The sequence below is a fragment of the Chlorocebus sabaeus genome, chromosome 16 (assembly GCF_047675955.1).
Source record: "Chlorocebus sabaeus isolate Y175 chromosome 16, mChlSab1.0.hap1, whole genome shotgun sequence".
NCBI lineage: Eukaryota > Metazoa > Chordata > Mammalia > Primates > Cercopithecidae > Chlorocebus > Chlorocebus sabaeus.
Genome location: NC_132919.1, coordinates 67,735,186 through 67,758,372, shown reverse-complemented (window position 1 = coordinate 67,758,372; position 23,187 = coordinate 67,735,186). Strand labels below are relative to the sequence as shown.

Sequence of the window (23,187 nt, the reverse complement as noted above, 5' to 3'; positions counted from 1 at the left end):
TGTAGAGACAGGGTCTTGCTATATTGCCCAGGCTGGTCTTGAACTTCTGGCCTCCAGCAATCCCCCCGCCTCAGCCTCCCAAAGTGCTGGGATTAAAGGCATGAGCCACTGCGTCCCGCAAGTGAGTGATTTAATGAACACCAAGGACATACATCTCGTCTGCACGCAGTGACATGGAAGGAAAAGGGAGGAGCCAAAAGAACAAAATCCAAGCAACATGCACTTCATCTTGTTATTTAGTCACCAGCTGGGCCATCTTATTTCCACATGCCCAGACCAGGAAGGCACAGGTGCTGTGGGGAATCCAGAGGGATTTCTACTACAAGTATTTAACAGGCTGAGACAGCTGATACAACAAGGGAAGCAGAGAAACCAGAGAGGAGCCTGCTGGGTGTGACCTACTGACTCCAATGAGCCACTCTCAGTCTGTCTTCTCTGTGTATTTGGGTTTTCCAACCAGCTGCCCTCACAGAGGGCTTAGGAAACACTGCAGCTGCTGCCCGGAACTGTTTGTGATGCCTTCAAGCCTGTCAAGGGATGGCAGACCAGAGTGGCTAAGAACAACTGTCATCGTAAGGGCCCTTGCATGTTCCCTATGTTTCGAATCTGGGGTAGGCTTTTGGAAAGTCTTCATTCTTTTTATTTTTTTGAGATGGAGTTTCTCTCTTGTTGCCCAGGCTGGAATGGCATGATCTCAGCTCACGGCAACCTCCACCTCCCAGGTTCAAGCAAGCAATTATCCTGCCTCAGCCTCCCAAGTAGCTGTGATTACAGACATGTGACACCATGCCCAGCTAATTTTGTATTTTTTTTTTTAGTACAGACGGGGTTCTGCCCCCAGACGGGAGTTTGCCAGGCTGGTCTCAAACTCCTGACCTCAGGTAATCCACCCGCCTCGGCCTCCCAAAGTGTTGGGGTTACAGGCGTGAGCCACCACACCCGGCCAAAGCCTTCATTCTTAGCTAGCAACAAACAGGCTCTCAAAAACATATCTTCCAAATATCAGCATCCCCAGCTCAACTGTTCCTAGCTGAAAGTTTGTGCCTGAACATTTCTTTTTTCTTTTTTCTATTTTTTTTGAGATAGAGTCTCGCTCTGTTACTCAGGCTGGAGTTTAGTGGCGTGATCTAGGTTCACTGTAACCTCCACCTCCTGGGTTCAAGTGATTCTCCTGCCTCAGCCTCCGGAGTAGCTGGAATTACAGGCACGTGCCACAACACCCAGCTAATTTTTGTATTTTGAGAAGAGATGGGGTTTCACCCTGTTGGCCAAGCTGGTCTCGAACCCCTGACCTCAAGTGATTCGCCCACCTCAGCCTCCCAAAGTGTTGGAATTACAGGCGTGAGCCACTGCACCGAGTGTGCCTGAACATTTGCAATAAAATACTGTTTCTGGATAGGCGTGGTAGCTCACACTCGTAACTCCAGCACTTTGGGAGACAGGCAGGTGGATACTTTGAGCTCAGGGGTTTGAGACCAGCCTGGGCAACATGGCAAAACCCTGTCTCTACAAAAATTTTTTTAACAAATTAGCTGTGGGGCTGGGCATAGTGGCTCACACTTGAAATCCCAACATTTTGGGAGGCTGAGGCAGGCGGATCATGAGATCAAGAGATCGAGACCATCGTGGCCAACATGGTGAAACCCCCTCTCTACTAAAAATACAAAAATTGGCTAGGAGCGGTGGCTCACACCTGTAATCCCAGCACTTTGGGAGGCAGAGGAGGGCAGATCACAAGGTCAGGAGTTCGAGACCAGCCTGGCCAATATGGTGAAACCCCATCTCTACTAAAAATACAAAAAGTGGCTGGGCGTGGTGGCTCAAGCCTGTAATCCCAGCACTTTGGAAAGCCGAGACGGGTGGATCACAAGGTCAGGAGATCGAGACCATCCTGGCTAATCTAATCTAGACCCATCTCTACTAAAAAATACAAACAACTAGCCGGGCGAGGTGGCGGGCGCCTGTAGTCCCAACTACTCAGGAGGCTGAGGCAGGAGAATGGCTAAACCCTGGAGGTGGAGCTTGCAGAGAGCTGAGATCCGGTCACCACACTCCAGGCTGGGCGACAGAGCGAGATTCCGTCTCAAAAAAAAAAAAAATTAGCCAGGCATAGTGGCAGGCATCTATAGTCCTAGCTACTGCTGAGGCAGGAGAACTGCTTGAACGTAGGAGGCGGAGGGTGCAGTGGGCCAAGATCGTGCCACTGCGCTCCAGCCTGGCAACAGAGCGAGACTTCGTATCAAAAAAAAAAAAAAAAATTAGCTGGGTGTGGTGGCGTGTTCCTCTGGTCCCAGCTACTCGGGAGCCTAGCTTGTGCCTAGGAGGAGGAGGTGGCAGTGAGGTGAGATTGCACCACTGCACTCCAATCTGAGTGACAGAGTAAGACCCTGTCTCGGGAAAAAACATATACATATACTGTTCCCTACAAATTGGACAGTTAAGAACTAAAAAAATACAATACTCTACTTGAAGTTATGTCCTAGAATACATAAGAGTAAATAAATAACAATGAATCAAAATACTGAATCAGGCCAGGATTAGTGGCTCATACCTGTAACTCTAACACTTTAGGAGACCAAGACAGGAGGACGGCTTGAGTCCAGGGCTGCAAGACCAGACTGGGCAACATAGCAAGGCCTCTGACTCTACCAAAAAAAATTTTAGGACAGGCACAGTGGTTCACACTTATAATCCCAGCACTTTGAGAGGCCGAGGCGGGTGGATCACTTGAGGTCAGGAGTTCAAGACCAGCATGGCCAACAAAACCTCATCTCTACTAAAAATACAAAAATCAGCTGAATATGGTGGCATGTGCCTGTAATCCCAGCTACCTGGGAGGCTGAGGCAAGAGAATTTTTGAACCGGGGAGGCAGAGGTAGCAATGAGCCAAGATGATGCTACTGCACTCCAGCCCGGGTGACAGAGAAAGACTCCATCTTAGAAAAAATTTTAAAAGTTTAAATTAGCCGGCCGGGCGCGGTGGCTCAAGCCTGTAATCCCAGCACTTTGGGAGGCCGAGACGGGCGGATCACGAGGTCAGGAGATCGAGACCATCCTGGCTAACACGGTGAAACCCAGTCTCTACTAAAAAATACAAAAAACTAGTCGGGCGAGGTGGCGGGTGCCTGTAGTCCCAGCTACTCGGGACGCTGAGGCAGGAGAATGGCGTAAACCCAGGAGGCGGAGCTTGCAGTGAGCTGAGATCTGGCCACTGCACTCCAGCAGGGGCGACAGAGCCAGACTCCGTCTCAAAAAAAAAGTTTAGCCGGGCGCGGTGGCTCAAGCCTGTAATCCCAGCACTTTGGGAGGCCGAGGCGGGTGGATCACGAGGTCAGGAGATCGAGACCATCCTGGCTAACATGGTGAAACCCCGTCTCTACTAAAAATACAAAAAACTAGCCGGGCGTGGTGGCGGGCGCCTGTAGTCCCAGCTACTCGGAGGTTGAGGCAGGAGAATGGCGTAAACCCGGGAGGCGGAGCTTGTAGTGAGCACTCCAGCCTGGGTGACACAGCGAGACTCCGTCTCAAAAAAAAAAAAAAAAAAAAGTTTAAATTAGCCAGGCACAGTTGTGCACGCTGGAGCCGAGGTGGTCAAGGCTGCAGTGAGCTATGATCATGTCACTGCAACCCAGTCTGGGCAACAGAGCAGGTCCCTGTCTCTAAATTTAAAAAGAAAAATAAACTGAACCCAGTCTGGGCAACACAGTGAGACCCTCTCTCTGCAAAAAAATAAAAATTTTAAAAAATCAGCCAGGTGTGGTGGCATGCACCTGTAGTCTCAGCTACTTGAAAGGCTGAAGTGGGAGGATCGCTTGAGCCCAGGATGTCAAGGCTGCTGCAAGCCATGTTCAAACCACTGCACACTAGCCTGGACAACAGTGAGGCCTTGTCTTTAAAAAAAAAAAAAAAAACAGGCCAGGTGTGGTGGCTCACACTTGTAATCCCAGCACTTTTGGAGGCTGAGGCGGGTGGATCATGTGAGGTCTGGAGTTCGAGACCAGCCTGCCTAACATGATGAAACCCCATCTTTACTAAAATTACAAAAATTAGGCAGGCGTGGTGGTGGGTACCTATAATCCCAGCTACTTGGGAGGCTGAGGCAGGAGAATCACTTGAAGCCAGGAGGTGGAGGTTGCAATGAGCTGAGACCGTGCCATTGAACTCCAGCCTGGGTGACAAGACCCAAACTCTATCTTAAAAATATATATATAAATAAATAAATCACCACTCCGGCCTGGGCCACAAGAGCGAAACTCTGTCTTAAAAATATAAATAAACAACATGCTACATGCTGTCTGAAAAATAAATACTGTTCTTCAATAGTCTCTTCCCTCCTTTTTAAGAACAACCTCCAGTTCAGCTCAACAGAAAAGCATCAGGTTCTAAATTGCAGAGGTGGGTAAACTGAGCCTTCCAAATCAGCTTGATCCCTTCCTTTTCCTTCCCTTTCTCTGAATCATTGCCATTTATTTTTCAAGCCCCTCCTCCATTGTCACATCTGAAGTGTCTTCCCTAAAATGCTCACTACTCTATACCAAAGGTTGGCAAACTGCCTCCTGTAGGCAAATTCAGCCAACCCTTGTCTTAGATAAGTTTTATTGGAACACAGCTATGCCCACTTGTTTACACGTTGTCTAGGGCTGCTTTGCTACAAAGGCAAGGTCAAGTAGATGTGACCAAGACCATATAGCCAACATAGCCTAAAAGATTTACTATCTGGCCCTTTATAGAAAAAGTTTGTTCTTCCCTGCTCTATGCTCTCATGTACCTTGCACATATGACCACTAATGCAGAGCAGGTCTCACCATATTGTTATCACTGAATTAGATGCTGCTGTCCCTCACCACTCCCAACAAATGTGAGACTCTGGAGGGCAAGAGCAGTGTCTTAATCATCCTGGCATTTCCCAGCACCTTGAAGGGAGAGAATGCAAGAGGGAAGGCAGAAAAAAGGAGAAGAAACAATGACTATCAAAGATTCAGAGGACCGATCATAAAACAGTTCCCAGAGGTTAAGGGACTAATGAGAGGTCACACATTCATTAACAGCACAGTTGGAAAAACACAGCTGTTCTTCAAAATCCCTATATCTTACTCCACCATACTTTTAGCATAATGTGTAGACCCTTTAATTTCCAGCTCAAGTAGAATTTGCTTCAGTCTCCAGGGTAGTTTCTGATATTTACCTGAGCTAGTCTTAAAATTCCATTGCCAGAATTTGACTCTATCACTTGTTTGGTTCCCCTATCCCACCCCAAGCCTGTTCTCTGCCAGAAAAAGTTTTCGTTAGAATACCCTTCCCTTAATACTGGAGCAAATACAACCACTGACCCACCCTAATGTCCTTATTTTGAACTGTCTCCACGTCAAGGGTAGGGTGCAGAGGTGGCTACAACAACACACCTATGGCACAACTCTGCCAGACTCACCTGGGCTCAGCAATTTATCTTTTCAGGAGGACAACAATTCTCCTACTCCCCACTTCCATGTCCTATGAGGCCAAGAAGATCCCCTTGGGAACTAAACTCTTGGCTTAACAAGAGCCCCACTGTGTCAGCAGACTGTCATGCACTATAACCTGAACCGAGTCACGAGTTCTACCCTGCAGCACTGTACCCCCATCGTGATTCTGTGAGGTTGACCCCAAAGATTGAATGCCACTGAATCTGACTTCAAAAAGCCAGTGGGTTTTGTTGTTCTTGTTTTTAGACAGGGTCTCACTCTGTCACCCAGGCTGGAGTGCAGTGACATGATTGCAGCTCACTGAAGTCTTGACCTCCCCAGGTTCAAGTGATCCTCCCACCTCAGTCTCCAAAGTAGCTGGGACCACAGGCATACCATTACGCCTGGCTAATTTTGTATTTTTTGTACAGACAGGGTCTATGTTGCCCAAGCTGGTTTTGACCTCCTGGCCTCAAGCAATCTACCCACCTCAGCCTCCCATAGCGCTGGGACTACAGGTATGAGTCACCACACCTAGCAAGTCAGTGATGTTTTAAATGGCAATAAATTATTCCACCTTTCTGAGGCTCTTCCTCTCCATCTCCCACCTGTATCTTCATGACACTTCTATGATGAAACAGCTGCTTGCTCAAAGCCAGGTGCAAGTTTTACCCGTGGACTCTCATCAGGGACTGTGGCCTTGGCAATATTTTCTTTTTCTTTTTCCTTCTTTAATTTTCAGACAGAGTCTCACTGTCGCCCAGGCTGGAGTGCAGTGGTGCAATCTCAGCTCACTGCAACCTCTGCCTCCGGGTTCAAGTGATTCTCCTGCCTCAGCCTCCTGAGTAGCTGGGACTATAGGCGTGTGACACTACGCCTGGCTAATTTTTCTATTTTTAGTAGAGTACTTTTCTATTTTTAGTATTTTCACCATATTGGCCAGACTGGTCTCGAACTCCTGACCTTGTGATGTGCCCGCCTCGGCCTCCCAAAGTGCTGGGATTACAGGTGTGAGCCACTGCACTCAGCCAGAAACATTTTCTAACCCAGTTAATCATGAGGTTATAGCCTCTAGAAGCCAGAAAAACTATCTGTAGCAAAAATTTGCTTGCCTCAGACAAGTGGTTCTTCCTTCCCACATTCACATACCTTCTACTTCCTACTAAAATATACATAGCTAAACATAGGCTGGCCAGGCCAGCTCTGACTTTACTGGACATGTTCACACCTCAACACATTAGGGTCAAGATGTTACCAAGGGCCAGGTGCAGTAGCTCATGCCTGTAATACAAGCACTTTCAGAAGCTGAGGAGGGTGGATCATCTGAGCTCAGGAGTTCAAGACCAGCCTAGGCAACATGGTGAAGCCCCGTCCCTACCAAAAATACCAAAACAAAACAAAAAAAAAAATTAGCCAGGCATGGTGGCGTGTGCCTGTAGTCCCAGCTACTCAGGAGGCTGAGGCAGAATTACTTTAGCACAGGAGGTGGAGGTTGCAGTGGGCAGAGATCATACCACGGCACTCTAGCCTGGGTGACAGAGTAAGACCCTGTCTCAAAAATATATATAAATAGATAGATATAACCAAGAGCCCTGCTAATAGGCTATGTCCACAAACATAGGCCACAATGCAATAATTATCACATCAACCCCAGGAATTTACTGATACTTGGGTTTAACCCTCAAATCACCAGAAAGCCATAGGGTTATACTGAATTTTAGCTGTGAAACTGGTAGAATTCAAAAAAACAAATTCTTCCCTCAATGTGACATGATACCTAAAGGTACCCTGGGTAGGGCGTGGTGGCTCATGCCTGTAATCCCAGCACTTTGGGAGGCTGAGGTGGGCAGATCACCTGAGGTCAGGAGTTTGAGATCAGCCTGACCAACACGGAGAAACCCCGTCTCTACTAAAAATACAAAAAAAAAAAAAAAAAAAAAATTAGCTGGGTGTGGTGGCGCATGCCTATAATCCCAGCTACTCAGGAGGCTGAGGCAGCAGAATCACTTGAAACCGGGAGGCAGAGGTTCCCCAGTCTGGGGAACAAGAGTAAAAAAACTCCGTCTTTTTAAAAAAAAAAAAAAAAAAAAGTGAACTCTGGCTGGGCGCAGTAGCTTACTCCCATAATCCCACCACTTTGGGAGGCTGAGGTGGGAGAAACACTTGAGGCCAGGAGTTTGAGACCAGCATGGGCAACAGAGCGAGACCATGTCTCTAGTCCCCCCAGACAAAAAAATAATTTTTTTTTAATTAGCTGGATGCGGTGGCACACACCTGTAGTCCCGGTTACTCAAGAGGGTAAGGAGAAGGACTGCTTGAGATTGGGAGGTTGAGGCTGCAGTGAACTATGATCACGTCACTGCACTCCAGCCTGAGCAACAGAGCAAGACTCTGTCTCAAAAAAAATAATAAAAAAAAGTGAACCTTGTGACTTTTCCACCTTCTCAGCTTTACCAGGCCCCTCTATTCCCAGATCTATTTCCAGATAATCATTTTAATTCAATGGCAGCAAACTAATTTATTACTGGGAGCCAAGGATAAGTCCTTTGAATCTCTTCTTCCTGGTTCCATCTGATCACTTTCTATTTGTTAATAATGAATCAATGGATAATAAATGGATAAAAGAAGCTAACAGATCAGTCCTTGGTTTGGTAAGGGAGGTGACTGCCCAAACTCTGTATTACCTGTGTATTTCTATTTTCCATGCTTTGTCTCTTTTTATACTGACCATCCCTTTCCTCTAACAGCTACTCTAGAAAAGTATTCTCCAACTCATCAAAGTAATAAGACTTAACATATCACTGGGCACGGTGGCTCACGCCTGTTATCCCACACTTTGGGAGGCCTAGGCAGGCGGATAACCTGAGGTCGGGAATTTGAGACCAGCCTGACCAACATGGAGAAAGCCGGTCTCCACTAAAAATACAAAATTAGCCAGGCGTGGTGGCGCATGCCTGTAATCCCAGCTACTCGAGTGGCTGGGGCAGGAGAGAATCACTTGAATCCGGGAGGCAGAGGTTACAGTGAGCCAAGATCATGCCACTGCATTCCAGCCTGGGCAACAAGAGCGAAACTCCATCTCAAAAAAAAAAAAAAGACTTTATCATTTGATACATTGCATGTACTCATCCAAACAAATGAATACATCCATTGGGCTTGGCTGTGTCAACAAGTCCCTTCCTAAGTGACTCAGTGGTGGAAAGCACAGACACTTCAGTTCTGTGACTACTCAATCTAACCTCCACGACTCAGGCAAGTGTTCAACTAACTATGCCACTTGATAACGCCGCCTTGGAAATAAATGTTAATTCTGGTGTCACCAGAAGTCTCTTAAAAACATCTTTTAATGATATTACATATTAACGGTATCCAGTATAATTCTGATTTTCCCCAGTCTTTGGCTGGTAAGTTCCAATCTCTGAATGTCGGATGCAAAGCTAGGGAACACTGACAAAATATACCAGTTCCTCAAACAATGTCATTTCATTCAACATCATTTTCTTTGTTTCTTTCTTTTTTTTTTTTGAGATGGAGTCTCGCTGTCTCCCAGGCTGGAGTGCAGTGGCGCAATATTGGCTCACTGCAAGCTCCGCCTCCCGACTTTTACACCATTCTCCCGCCTCAGCCTCCCGAGTAGCTGGGACTACAGGCCATACGTACCACCCATGCACAGCTATTTTTTTTTTTTTTTGGTATTTTTAGTAGGGATGGGGTTTCACCATGTTAGCCAGGATGGCCTCAATCTCCCGACCTCGTGATCCGCGGTCTCAGCCTCCCAAAGTGCTGGATTACAGGCGTGAGTCACTGTGCCTGGCCATTCAACATTATTTTCTTACAACATTGATGAGGGAAGAAAAAATGTTGGGGGGGCCGGGCGCAGTGGCTCATGCCTGTAATCCCAGCACTTTGGGAGACAGAGGTGGGTGGATCTCTTGAGGTCAGGAGTTCGAAGACAGCCTGGCCAACATGGTGAAACCCCGTTTCTACAAAAAATACAAAAAATTGGCTGGGCGCAGTGGCTCACGCCTGTAATTTTAGCACTTTGGGAGGCCAAGGTAGGCAGATCACGAGGTCAGGAGTTTCACCAGCCTGGCCAATATGGTAAAAGCCCATCTCTACTGAAAATACAAAAATTAGCCAGGCATGGTGGCGTGCACCTGTGGTCCCAGCTACTCAGGAGGCTGAGGCAGAAGAACTGCTTGAACTCAGGAGGTGGAGGTTGCAGTAAGCTGAGATTTCACCACTGCACTCCAGCCTTGGTGACAAAGGAAAACTCTGTCTCCAAAAACAGAAGAAAAAAAAAAAAAAAAAACCCTGGCCCGGTGCAGTGGCTCACACCTGTAATCCTAGCACTTTGGGAGGCTGAGATGCGCAAATCACCTGAGGTCGGGAGTTCAAGACCAGTCTGACCAACATGGAGAAACCCTGTTGTTACTAAAAATACAAAATTAGCCAGGTGTGGTGGTGCATGCCTGTAATCCCAGGTACTTCAGAGGCTGAGGCAGGAGAATCGCTTGAACCCGGGAGGTGGAGGTTGCGGTGAGCCGAAATCGTGCCATTGTACTCTAGACTGGGCAGCAAGAGTGAAACTCTGTCTCAAAAAAATAAAAAAATAAGCCAGACGTGGTGGGGCGCACCTGTACTCCCAGCTACTCGGGAGGCTGAGACAGGAGAACTGCTTAAGCACAGGAGGCGGAGGCTGCAGTGAGCTGAGATCGCCCCATGGTACTCCAGCCTGGGCAACACAGTGAGACTCTTTTTTTTTTTTGAGACGGAGTCTCGCTCTGTCGCCAGGCTGGAGTGCAGTGGCACTATCTTGGCTCACTGCAATCTCCGCCTCCCGGATTCAAGCAATTCTCCTCCCTCAGCCTCCTGAGTGGCTGGGACTACAGGTGCATGCTGCCATGCCCAGCTAATGTTTTTGTTTTTTTTTTGTATTTTAGTAGAGACAGGGTTTCCCCATGTTGCCCAGGCTGGTGTCGAACTCCTGAGCTCAGGCAATTTGCCCGCCTTGGTCTCCCAAAGTTCTAGTAATACAGGCGCGAGCCACCATGCCCGGCTAATAAGACTCTGTCTTTTTTTTTTCTGAGACGGAGTCTCGCTCTGTCGCCCAGGCTGGATTGCAGTGGTGCGAACTCACTACAAGCTCCACCTCCCAAGTTCATGCCATTCTCCTGCCTCAGCCTCCCAAGTAGCTTCGACTACAGGCGCCTGCCACCACACCCAGCTAATTTTTTGTATTTTTAGTAGAGACGGGGTTTCACCATGTTAGGCAGGATGGTCTCAATCTCCCGACCTCGTGATCCGCCCACCTCGGCCTCCCAAAGTGTTGGGATTACAAGCGTGAGCCAACCGCATCCGGCCGAGACTCCGTCTTAAAAAAAATAATAATAATGTGTCAGGTGCAGTGGCTCAGACAGAGAAATGCTTGAACCCGGGAGGAAGAGGTTGCAGTAAGCCGAGATAGTGCTACTGCACTGCAGCCTGGGAGATAGAGCAAAACTCCGTCTCAAAAAAAATAAATAAAAAAACAATAATAATAATACATAAAGTCGAAGTTTCCAAGAACCTATCAACGACATTAAGTGAGAGCCTAATGTAATGGCATAAATATTCTATGGGCCCTTTGTCACACTGCCCTCCTTCCCCTGCCTTATCTCATCCCATAATTCAATGAGCATTAGTTAGCTACAATAAAAAAACCTGGGAGATGTTAACTAACATCTGGCAAGTCTAATGACTTTAAAGAATGATCTACTTGGTTCATTCCTAAGTCGTTTCTACTAGACTACCCCACCCCTGACCACAGAATATAGATGTTTTTCTTTACTTAGAAACGTTACCTAAGTAAACGTTTTCTTTACTTAGAAACTGGGCCAGTGGCTCCTACCTGTAATTTCAATACTTTGAGAAGTCAAGCAAGGAGGATTGCTTGAGCCCAGGAGTTAGAGACCATCCTGGGCCACATAGTAAGACTCCGTCTCTACAAAAAAAAAAAAATTTAGACCAGGCGCAGTGGCTCATGCCTGTAAACCCAGCACTTTGGGAGGCCGAGGCGGGCAGATCACAAGGTCAGGAGTTCGAGATCAGCCTGGTCAACAAGGTCAAACTCCATCTCTACTAAAGATACAAAAAATTAGCCAGGCATGGTGGCGCACACCTGTAATCCCAGCTACTTGGGAGGCTGAGACAGGAGAATTGCTTGAATCTAGGAGGAAGAGGTTGCAGTGAGCTGAAATCACGGCACCATTGCACTCCGGCCTGGGCAACAGGGTGAGACTCGAAAAAGAAAAAAAAATTAGCCAGGTGTGGTGGTGTGTGCCTGTAGTCCCAGCTACTTGGGAGGCGAGGTGGAAGGATCACTTGGGCGAGCCCTGGAGGTTGAGGCTGCAGTGAGCTATGATTGCATCATTGCGCTCCAGCCTGGGCACAGTGCGAGACTAGCTAAAAAAAAACAAAACAGCTACCCAGGTGTGGTGATGGGAGCTTGTAGTCCCAGCTACTCAGGAAGCTGAGGTGGGCGGATCACTTGAGCCTAGGAGCCCAGGAGTTCGAAAATGCAGTGAGTTATGATCATGCCACTGCACTCTAGCCTGGTCAACAGAACGAGACTGTATCTCTAAAAAACAGAACACATATATATACACACACACACGAAACATAACTTAGCATTATACATTATTTAGGGTACTTCATGTCGCCAAATTATGAGTTCCTTGGGCCAAGCACAAAGTAACAGAAAAACAGGGGACTTGGCCAGGTGCAGGGGCTCACGCCTGTAATCCTAACACTTTAGGAGGCCGAGGCAGGTGGATTATCTGAGGTCAGGAGTTCGAGGCCAGCCTGGTCAACATGGCAAAACCCAGTCTCTACTAAAAATACAAAAATTAACCAGGTGTGGTGGCAGCGGGCACTTTTAATCCCAGCTACTCAGGAGGCTGAGGCAGAAGAACCGCATGAACCCAGGGATCGGAGGTTGCGATGTGCCGAGATCACACCACTTCACTCCAGCCCGGGCAATAGACTGAGACCCTGTCTCAAAAAAAAAAGAATTCCCCCTACTACAACCCTACTGTCCTCTCCCAAGCTTCCTCTTACATGCTACTGCTGGAGATAGAAATAAGACTTCGGCCAGGCGCGGTGGCTCAAGCCTGTAATCCCAGCACTTTGGGAGGCTGAGACATGTGGATCACGAGGTCAGGAGATTGAGACCATCCTGGTTAACACGGTGAAACCCGGTCTCTACTAAAAAATACAAAAAACTAGCCAGGCAAGGTGGCGGGCACCTGTAGTGCCAGCTGCTCGGGAGGCTGAGGCAGGAGAATGGCATAAACCCGGGAGGCAAAGCTTGCAGTGAGCCAAGATCCCGCCACTGCACTTCAGCCTGGGCGACAGAGCAAGACTCCGTTTCAAAAAAAAAAAAAAAAACAAGAAATAAGACTTCTTAGCCTGAAGTGAACTATCATTCGAAAGCAAAACAGGTCAATTTCCAAGAAGTTTCTAGTTTATACCTTTCCTAGTTGAGCTATTAAGTATTTCCTGTATAAGCCTTTCTCTTCCATTTCCTGCTAGGTCAGAGTCAACAAATAACTGGTTCATATCAACAGGTTTAATTAAGCAGATAACTTACTATGTCAGCAAGATGAGCCAACATGTGATGATACCTTTGACTAAAGTTAGAGTAGATAAGTAGTGCTTCTCCAGACTGCAAGCATCTGAAATTTCAACAGTTTTCTTCCAGACATCCCAGAGTACGTTAGGTGCCTTCCACATGCCTAAATGATCCTCCAGCTTAAGAAAAACTCAAGTCCATGCTGTTAAAAATGAGACGAACTTTTCACGGCATTCATGTAACATATTAATAGCTGCCCAAAATAGCTGTTTTCTTCAGCAACAGCCCAACAGGTTCTCTCTAATTCCAAGTCAGTCTCCAAAGAGGAATCGCAAAGCATCCTAAGAGGTTGGTTTCAAGGGAAAGCCAATATAGCTTACTCATAAACATCTCTGCAAACGGAAGAATGAATAAACGAAATCCAAAGATAACCCTCCAACCTAATTTTAGTTTTTAAGTTTCTGACTCCTCTTCCCAGCAAACCTTTTTCAAGATTTGGCAAGCAGGCCACAGAGTAAGAAAAGTAAAGATTTCTGGTGTTCCCCAAGCTATTACTTCCCGCTGCTTTCCTCAAAGAGTGGGTAATCAGCTAGTTTACCACAATGCTAGTAAACAAGGAAAACTGACCGGCAGAAAGCAAAACCCTAAAGGCAAAGATAATCCAAACTAACCAAGAGCTATTTCTATCTGAGGTCAAATATAAGAAGAGAACTGCTTCTTAACAGCTCCTACTTAACAGTCCCACCCACACTACCCCACCCCCTCTAAATGGTGGCACTTGTTTGGTCACAAGAGCCAACTTTCTAACTTCAGAAAATCATCTCTCTTTCACATCTTTACTACTCACTAAAGATCTAGTGACAGACTTCTCATACCCTATAAACACCAAAAAATAACTCAGAGCCTATCTGGTTCTTCAATATACTAGGAATAAGGCTAGGTGCAGTGGCTCACACCTGTAATCCCAGCACTTTGGAAGCCTGAGGCGGCAGATCACCTGAGGTCGGGAGTTTGAGACCAGCTTGACCAACATGGAGAAACCCTGTCTCTACTAAAAATACAAAATTAGCTGGGTGTGGTTGTGCATGCCTGTAATCTCAGCTACTCGGGAGGCTGAGGCAGGAGAATCACTTGTACCCGGGAGGCGGAGGTTGCCATGAGCCGAGATTGCGCCATCGCACTCCAGCCTGGGCAACAAGAGCAAAACTCCATCTCAAAAAAAAACTAGGAATAAATTATTTCTCAAGTCTTTTAAAATTTCATGAGCTTACAGAAGACACCCAAAGAGCTCCTATACTCTGGTAGAAGGTATATTACTAAGCTAAGGCTTCAAAGAATGGGATATCCATATAAGGCAACACCCGTATGAAACTCAACAGCCTTCCAAATCTGTCCCTGGCCATCACTAAAAAACGTGTGGCATTTCCCTGGAATCTGACAAGATAGGAGCTCCAGATCTGAGGTAACGACATTCACTAGCCTCAGTTACCCTCTATTATTTTAGTTGCCTAAGTGTTTCCTTGCTTTGCTGTACTGTACAGAACACACTACATTCCCAAGAAAGGCAAAGCAGTACCCATTATTGCAAGACTCCTCTAGAAGGAAAAACTCCCACCATACTAATTTGAGAGACTTAATGAAAGGCACCTGCTACTAAAATCGGACGCATAACTTATTCATTCAACAAATACTTACTAAATACTCTGGTGCAAGCCTCTGAATATTCAATAGTAAATAAAAGAGGTATGGTTCCCATTTCTGCAGAATAAAGTTCAGTGAGAAAGACACTAGACAACTAAACAAATATGTAATTACAAAAAAAGCTATGAGTAGGGTAACCTAATCTATACCTGTTGTCCCAGTGTAAAATAAAAGCATTCCCCTTTACTCTCAAAAATGTCTCAGGTTGGACTACAAATGATATGGTCACCTTAACTGTGAAGGACAAGGTACTATGAGAGAGAATAACGCAGGCAAGTTACTTTAGCCTGGGTGATCAGAGAAGACTTCTTGGAAGACATGCCATTTAACTGAGTCCTGATGGGTGGTAAGGCTCCAGTCCTTCTGGAAGGAAAAATGTTCCAAGTACACGGGCCAGCACAGGTTATGACAGGGCTTGGGTCATTATTATTGATTAACATCAATTTTGACTAAATAAACGGAATTGTCAAAAAAGTGACTTAGAGCCAGGCATGGTGGCCCCCACCTGTAATCCCAGCACTTTGGGAGGCCAAGGCAGGCAGATCACTTGAGGTTAGAAGTTCAAGACCAGCCTGGTCAGCATGGAGAAACCCCGTCTCTACTAATAATACAAAAATTGAGCTAGGAGCGGTGGCTCACACCTATAACCTTACAATTTTGGGAGGCTGAGGCAAGTGGATTGCCTGAGCTCAGGAGTTCAAGACCAGCCTGAGCAACACAGTGAAACCCCGTCTCTACTAAAATACAAAAAATTAGCCGGGTGTGGCAGTATGCTTCTGTCTCCAAAAAAAAAAAATTTGGCCAGGCGTGGTAGAGCACACCTGTAGTCCCAACTACTCCAGAGGCTGAGGCATGAGAATCACTTAACCCAGGAGGCAGAGATTACAATGAGCTGAGATCGCGTCACTGCACTCCAGCCTGGGCGACAGAGAGAGACTCTGTCTCAAAAAAAAAAGGCCGGGTGCAATGGCTCAAAAAAAAAAAAAAAGACTTGGGCAGGCGCAGTGGCACATGCATGTAATCCCAGCTGCTCAGAAGGCTGAGGCAGGAGAGTCACTTGAGCCCAGGTGTTCAAGTTCAACCAAAGCAAGAAACTGTCTCATACATACACACACAAAAGTGACTTGGGGGTTCCCAGAGATCAACTTGTATGTGCAAGATTAAAATATGCTAGGCATGTAATTGTTAGAACTCAAAATTCAAACATAAAGACAAAAAAGAACCTTTAAGACAGTGGCTTTCAAACTTTTATAAGTCATGAAACCCTTCAAGAATCTGAAAAACACTTCAGATCTTCACGCAGAAAATGCATATATTCACGTATGCACACATCCACATATACACAATTTGAAGATGTTCATAGGCAATGCCACCACCCAAACCCCAGCACCACCAGAAGTTCATAATGAACTACAAGATTTAAAAAGTCCTCTTTCATTAAGGCAGAAGCAAGCTAACTTATTTGGGAGTTAAGCTATTTCTTAAGATTTACTGACAACATCCAGGAATAAAGCGAAAAACTAAATGTATATATTTTTAAAAAGGTATCACAACAATTTTAAGTCCCTTAAAAACAATGAAAAATAGACAACAACGTATCACCAAGACTCAATGAGACTAATTTTTCCCATCATTTTAGAAAGCTAGAGCTGCCCTTTAACTCTTACCTTACTAACATTGAGTGAAGCTAGGGGAGGAGGGGTTTCTGTTCGGTCATTAATTATTTCCACTTCTGAAACATACTGTAAGTTTATGAGCAAGATGTCTGCATGGTTGGGCTTTCCACTGGAAGAGGGACATTCTGGTGAGAAAAAAAAAGTTAAGGAAAAATAGGACAAGCAGAGGCATTGACACATCCCAAAAGGGGCATAGAAAACACAATTCACACAAGGCTTGTAAAAGGCAGGCCAGGAGCATGAAGGCCTTATAAGAATCACAGCTCTCCTCAGGAAATCTCTGCCTGTCACTTTCCTCCTGCCCAAATCCTTGGAAGCTTCCAAAGGAGTTCTGTCACCTTCTCTCTACTGGCTTTATGGGGAGGCATAACACAGATTTAATGCGTTTGTCTTAAACCTACCAGTCAGACAAAAGAGCTAGACCTTTCTCTTCTTCGTATAATACTCTCTGTATCTGCACAGTGTTCTTTTTACTCTTTCAGATGTGAGCTTTCCCATTTTGCAAAGGAGAAAACTACACACTGGAAAGGAAATTCACCCAAGGTGACCCAGCCAGTTAATCCATTCATTCATTCACACATTCATTCTCCAAACATTTAAGAGCCTACTGTATGTCAACTAAAAATTGAGTAATTCAGCCAGGCGCAATGGCTCACGCCTGTAATCCCAGCACTTTGGGAGGCTGAGGCAGGCGAATCACATGAGGTCAGGAGTTCGAGACCAGCCTGGCCAACATGGCGAAACCCCGTCACTACTAAAAAAAAAAGTTAGCCGGGTGTGGTGGCACATGCCTGTAATCCCAGCTACTCTGGAGCCTGAGGCAGGAGAATCACTTGAACACAGGAGGCAGAGGTTGCAGTGAGCTGAGATCGTGCCATTGCACTCCAGCCTAGGTGACAGAGTGAGACTCTGTCACCAAAAAAAAAAAAAAAAAAAAGTATTTCCTAGTTCCAAGACCCTTCCAACCAAACCACTAATGTAAAAGGTCTTATTTCTTCCAGGTGTAACCTCTCATTTTTTGAAAAAGCAACTATTGTTAGCACTGTGGCTCACGCCTGTAATACCAGTACTTTGGGAGGCCAAGGCGGGCGGATCACGAGGTCAGGAGATCGAGACCATCCAGGCTAACACAGTGAAACCCTGTCTCTACTAAAAATACAAAAAATTAGCTGGGCGTCGTGGCAGGCGCCTGTAGTCCCAGCTACTCAGGAGGCTGGGGCAGGAGAATGGCACGAACCTGGGAAGCAGAGTTTGCAGTGAGCCAAGATCACACCACTCACCACTGCACCACTCCAGCCTGGGCAACAGAGCGAGACTCTGTCTCAAAAAAAAAAAAAAAAAAGCAACTACTCTTACTATAATTAGTTTCAAAGGACATCTTCCTAAACTAGAAATCTACAAGCAGCAGTTAAATGAATTAAAATACTTGCCACTCAAAGGCAGCAGACTCAGTAGGAAACTTCATTTTGAAAGATGCCATGGCCGGGCACGGTGGCTCACGTCTGTAATCCCAGCAATTTGGGAGGTCAAGGCAGGCAGATCACCTGAGGTCAGCAGTTTGAGACCAGCCTGACTAACATGGAGAAACCCCGTCTCTACTAAAAAAAAAAATACAAAATCAGCCGGGTGTGGTGACGCATGCCTGTAATCCCAGCTACTAGGGAGGCTGAAGCAGGAGAATCGCTTGAACCTGGGAGGCGGAAGTTGCAGTGAGCCCAAATCAAGCCACTGCACTCCAGCCTGGGCAACAGGAGTGAAACTCCGTCTCAAAAAAAAAAAAAAAAAAAAAAACAAAGCCGGGCGGTGTCTCAGGCCTGTAATTCCAGCACTTTGGGAGGCCGAGGCGGGCAGATCACGAGGTCAGGAGTTCGAGACCATCCTGCCCAACATGGTGATACTCCGTCTCTGTTAAAAAAAAAAAGATACAAAAATTAGCTGGGCGTGGTGGCGCATGCCTATAATCCCAGCTACTCCGGAGGCTGAGGCAGGAGAATCGCTTGAACCAGGGAGTCGGAGGCTGCAGTGAGCCAAGATCGCGTCACCGCACTCCAGCCTAGGAACAGAGCGAGACTCCATACTCCATCTTAAAAAAAAAAAAAAAGATACCATAAAAAATTACTCCTTCAAGATTCCAATAAACCCACCTGTAGCTCCCATAAAAGGGGAAGCTGTGGCACATTTATCCCAACAAGGAAGCGTTTCGTTTCCAAGACTGAGTTTCCTGGAGTAATTCAGAAGTCATTCCCACCCCAAAGAAGCAGGCCACCTTTTCCAATCAATTTAACATTGCTTCTTTCAAAAGGGAGGCTGCTACTACTACGTAAAAGGACTCCATGTGCTGGACTGATCAAGGCAGCATGAGAACTTCACTCTTTCACCTGTAACTCACACATCCCCAACCCACATAAGCCCCGGCAAGCCCTCTCTGGAACAGGTTTCCAATGCAAACATCCCCCAAACAGCGATTTCCAAATGACCGAGAAGCCTAAAAGTCAGCACAGCCCCCCCCTCCCCCACCACCACACATACACACGCATCAGCGAAACAAGCCACTATCCCCAGTTCAGACACAAACTCTGCCCTGCACTTACTCTCCCCCAAAACAGGCAAGGACCAATTTGGTCACCATCCCACCGCCCTTCCTTGGACGAAATCCCATCAGTGCACATGCCCTCCTAAATTCTATACCTTTGCCCTACCAGCAGTTCCTTACCCTAAACACCCCTCCCCATAATATTTCACCCGCCCCTCCTTTCCATCCGGGCTCCAATCCACCAGCCCCCTCCCAACACCACCCCCTCTCCTAATCAGTGTCCCCTCTCATAACGTTCTTCCCGAAAAGCCATCCCCGTGTCAAGCCCTCCTCCACCCACTGATCCTCGGTAAAGCCCCAGCTCCCGCAAGGGGAGACAGGATCCCCAAAGCTGACCGAAGGGCCCGCGGGAGGGGGAGGGGAACTCAGGGCCATGCGCATGCGCCCCGGGCGCCGCGGTAGCCGGTCGCCCCTAGGCCCGGAGAGAGCCCCAGCCGCCGCCGTCGTCCCCCACCCCCCGACCACCGCACCTACACGCCGGCCCGGACTCGGGCTTCACGTAGGGAAGGATACTTAAAGCCAGCATTTTGGATTGGTAGTCAAAGGCTACCACCTCGCCCTGCAGCCGCTGCTCCTGGCACGTCCGGCACGACACCTGGCTCCCAACGCTGAAGTACTCGCCCGGAGGAGCCGCCATCTTGGGAGTGCAGCCGCGGCCGGCGGCGGCGGCGGCAGCAGCGGGCGAAAGCCGGGCCCCTAGTGAGCGCCGCGACGCGACGCGACGCACGGAGCGTGCTTGCGTCACACGCCGGGGCGTGGTCTGACGCTGGGTGGATAGGGAGCCTAGGTGGACTAGGAAAGAAAAGAAAATAAAGGGGAATCTGAAAAATATTTGTATAACTGCGTCCGCTCGGTTAAATGCTTGTAGAGTCCATTTTAGAAGTTAAGGATAAATGACCTACGTGGAATGAAAGGGGGAAAGAGGAGAGAGCTGCAGTGTCCATTATATGCACCCCTTCCACACAAGAGTTTAATGAATGAATTTTATAAAATATATTAACCCCATTTTGCATACAAGGAATCAGAGCCTCAGAGGACTTAACGATACTTGGACAAGATGATTATAACGGCCGGGAGCGGTGGCTCACGCCTGTAATACCAACACTTTGGGAGGCTGAGGCAGGTGGACCACCTGAGGTCGGGAGTTCGAGATCAGCCTGGCCAAGATGGTGAAACCCTGTCTCTACTAAAAATACAAAAATTATCCGGGTATGGTGGCGCGTGCCTGTAATCCCAGCTACTAAGAGGACTGAGGCTGGAGGATCGCTCGAACGTGGGAGGCGGAGGTTGCGCTGGGCCGAGATCGTGCCACTGCACTCCAGCCTGTGCAATAGAGCAAGACTCCGTCTCAAAAAAAAAAAAAAAAGATGATTGTAACTAGAGAGTGATAGTGGAAAGAACATTGGCTGTGGAGTGAGATAAGCCGGAACCAGAATCCCAGGTCAACCTATTACTAAATCACCTGACCTTGAGTAAGCAAATTACCTGATCCTGTTTCTTCATAGGCATTTGTATTGTCACTTCTTGAGCATCTAACAGCCCTTTGAGGTAGGTATCAATGTCCTCCTTTTACAGAAACTAAGTTTTAGACTAAACTTGTCCACGGTTCCACAACTAGCAAAAACAGTCTACCTATTTTCAAGGACAGTGCTATTTACTGCTATACTGTGTTAGCTAATAATACCTACCTCATAGTTAGGAGGTTTAAATGCGATAACGTGTATATGTGCATGGCATGTACTAGGTCTTTAATAAATGGTAGTTCCCCTTTAGTCATCCATTATTCTTAGAAGTCAAGACACTTCCCCTTCTTCCTTTTTGCCCTCTCCCCCAGAAAGCCAGGCAAAAGGCAGGAATGAGGAGCAGCAGATAGTGACAAAGAGGAACTTGGAGGAGGGGTTTTGCACCCCTGCCCTTTAATGTCCATCTGATATACAAAACAGTCATTTTCTTAATCTTATGTAAAGGACTATGTGCATGTATTTTCAAGCCCTACCAATTGCTGTCGCTAATCCACCCACCCCTCACTATAGAAATTTTGGATCCTCTCTTCATGTATGAGAAACAGGTTGACCTTTCTGTAGTCCAGAGGGAGGCAAAGGACCAGTCCTGGCGCAGCTTAACCTGAACAAAGTTCAAAAGTACTTCCTTGCCCTCCAAGAAACATAAACTTCCTGGTGTTGGAGGTATTGATACAATCATCGTAATAGGAATAAAAATTCTGCTCCTTCATAGTGTGCTTTTTCAGAGAACTTTTTTTGTTTTATTGTGTTTTGTTTTTGAGACAGAACCTCGCTCTGTCACGCAGACTGAAGTGCAGTGACGCTGTCTCGGCTCGCTGCAACCTGCACCTCCCAGGTTCAAGCGATTCTCCTGCCTCAGCTTCCTGAGTAGCTGGGTTTACAGGCGCGAGCCACCATGCCTGGCTAATTTTTGTACTTTTAGTAGAGATGGGGTTTCACCATGTTGGCCGGGCTGGTCTCAAATTCCTGGGCTCAAGCAATCGTCCTGCTTTGGCCGGCCTCTCAAAGTGCTGGGATTACAGGCATAAGCCATTGTGGCCAGCCTCAGAATTTTCATGCCTCTCATCTTTGTCCTGTTCTCCATAACAAATCATACATAATCGCCATTCCAGTTTTCCACTTTTTATATGGAATCATGATTATAGGTTTTCATAAAAGACTTCTAGGAGCCATTAGGAAAGGCCTTCTTGGAGGAAGTGAAAAATACCTACTGAGACCTGAAGGATCAGCATGGAAAAAGAGTGGCCATGTTCCAGGCAGAGGGAACTGCATGGGCCAGGACCCCTAGGATGAGATAACTTAGTGTTTTCAAGGAATGTATAGCTCAGAAATATTACAAAGCAGAGTGTGGGAATAGGCTGGTGAAGGTTGAGGCTAGATCCAGAGCAAACTTTCAAAGACTCAGTAAACAATGTAGACTTTCTCCTTGGGTAATTAAAAAACTTCTTGGTGGTGTCTGGGCACGGTGGCTCACACCTCTAATCCCAGCACTTTGGGAGGCCGAGGCGGGCAGATCACGAGGACCATCCTGGCTAACATGGTGAAAGCCAGTCTCTACTAAAAATACTAAAGATTAGCCAGGTGTGGTGGCGGGCGCCTGTAGTCCCAGCTACTCAGGAGGCTGAGGCAAGAGAATGGCGTGAACCCGGGAGGCGGAGCTTGCAGTGGCGGAGGTCCGCGCCACTGCACTCCAGCCTGGGGGACAGAGCGATACTCCGTCTCAAAAAAAAAAAAAAAAAACTTCCTGGTGTTGGAGGTATTGGTACAATCATTGTAATAGGAATAAAAATTCTGTTCACTACAAAGGCAATAAACTAAGATTTATATCCAGCTTCCCTCCCTTACTCTTTTTTTTTTTTTTTTTTTTTTTTTTTTTTTTTGACAGGGAGTTTTACTCTTGTTGCCCAGGCTAGAATGCAATGGCACAATCTCGGATCACCACAACCTCCACGTCCGGGCTCAAGCGATTCACTTCCCTCAGCCTCCTGAGTAGCTGGGATTACAGGCATGTGCTACCACACCCAGCTAATTTTGTGTTTTTAGTGGCGACAGGGTTTCTCCATGTTGGTCAGGCTGGTCTCCAATTCTCCACCTCAGGTGATCCGCCCGCCCTGGCCTCCCAAAGTGCTGGGATTACAGGTGTGAGCCACCTCACCCAGCATCTTTTTTTTTTTTTTTTTTTTTTTTTTTGAGACGGAGTCTTCCTCTGTCACCCAGGGTGGAGTGCAGTAGTGAGGGCTCGGGTCACTGCAACCTCCGCCTCCCTGGTTCAGGCGATTCTCATGCCTCAGCCTCCCGAGTAGCTGGGACTACAGGCACCTGCCATCACGCCTGGCTAATTTTTTGTTTTGTTTTTTGAGACAGAGTCTTGCTCTGTTGCCGAAGCTGATGTGCAATGGCTCAATCTCGGCTCACTGCAACCTCTGCCTCCCGGGTTCAAGCGATTCTCCTGCCTCAGCCTCCCGAGTAGCTGGGATTACAGGCACTCGCCACCATGCCCAGCTAATTTTTTGTATCTTTAGTAGAGACGAGGTTTCACCATGTTGACCAGGCTGGTCTGGAACTCCTGAACCTGTGATCCGCCTGCCTTGGCCTCCCAAAGTGGTGGGATTATAGGCGTGAGCCACTGTGCCTGGCTTAA

At 47.0% G+C, this 23,187-nt stretch overlaps 1 protein-coding gene across 1 annotated transcript in view; it reads right to left on the bottom strand.

Annotated features, from left to right (window-relative positions):
* LSM12 (LSM12 homolog) overlaps nucleotides 1-19,807 on the bottom strand; it is a 35,084-nt gene extending 15,277 nt beyond the window's left edge. The window contains exons 1-2 of the mRNA XM_008012476.3: nucleotides 19,537-19,807; nucleotides 16,422-16,555 (exon numbers count right to left, since the gene is read on the bottom strand). Of these exons, the coding sequence (XP_008010667.1) occupies nucleotides 16,422-16,555; nucleotides 19,537-19,660 (258 nt within the window). The 5' untranslated portion in view covers nucleotides 19,661-19,807. The remainder of the gene's footprint in view (nucleotides 1-16,421; nucleotides 16,556-19,536) is intronic.
* Nucleotides 19,808-23,187: the final 3,380 nt, after the last annotated feature.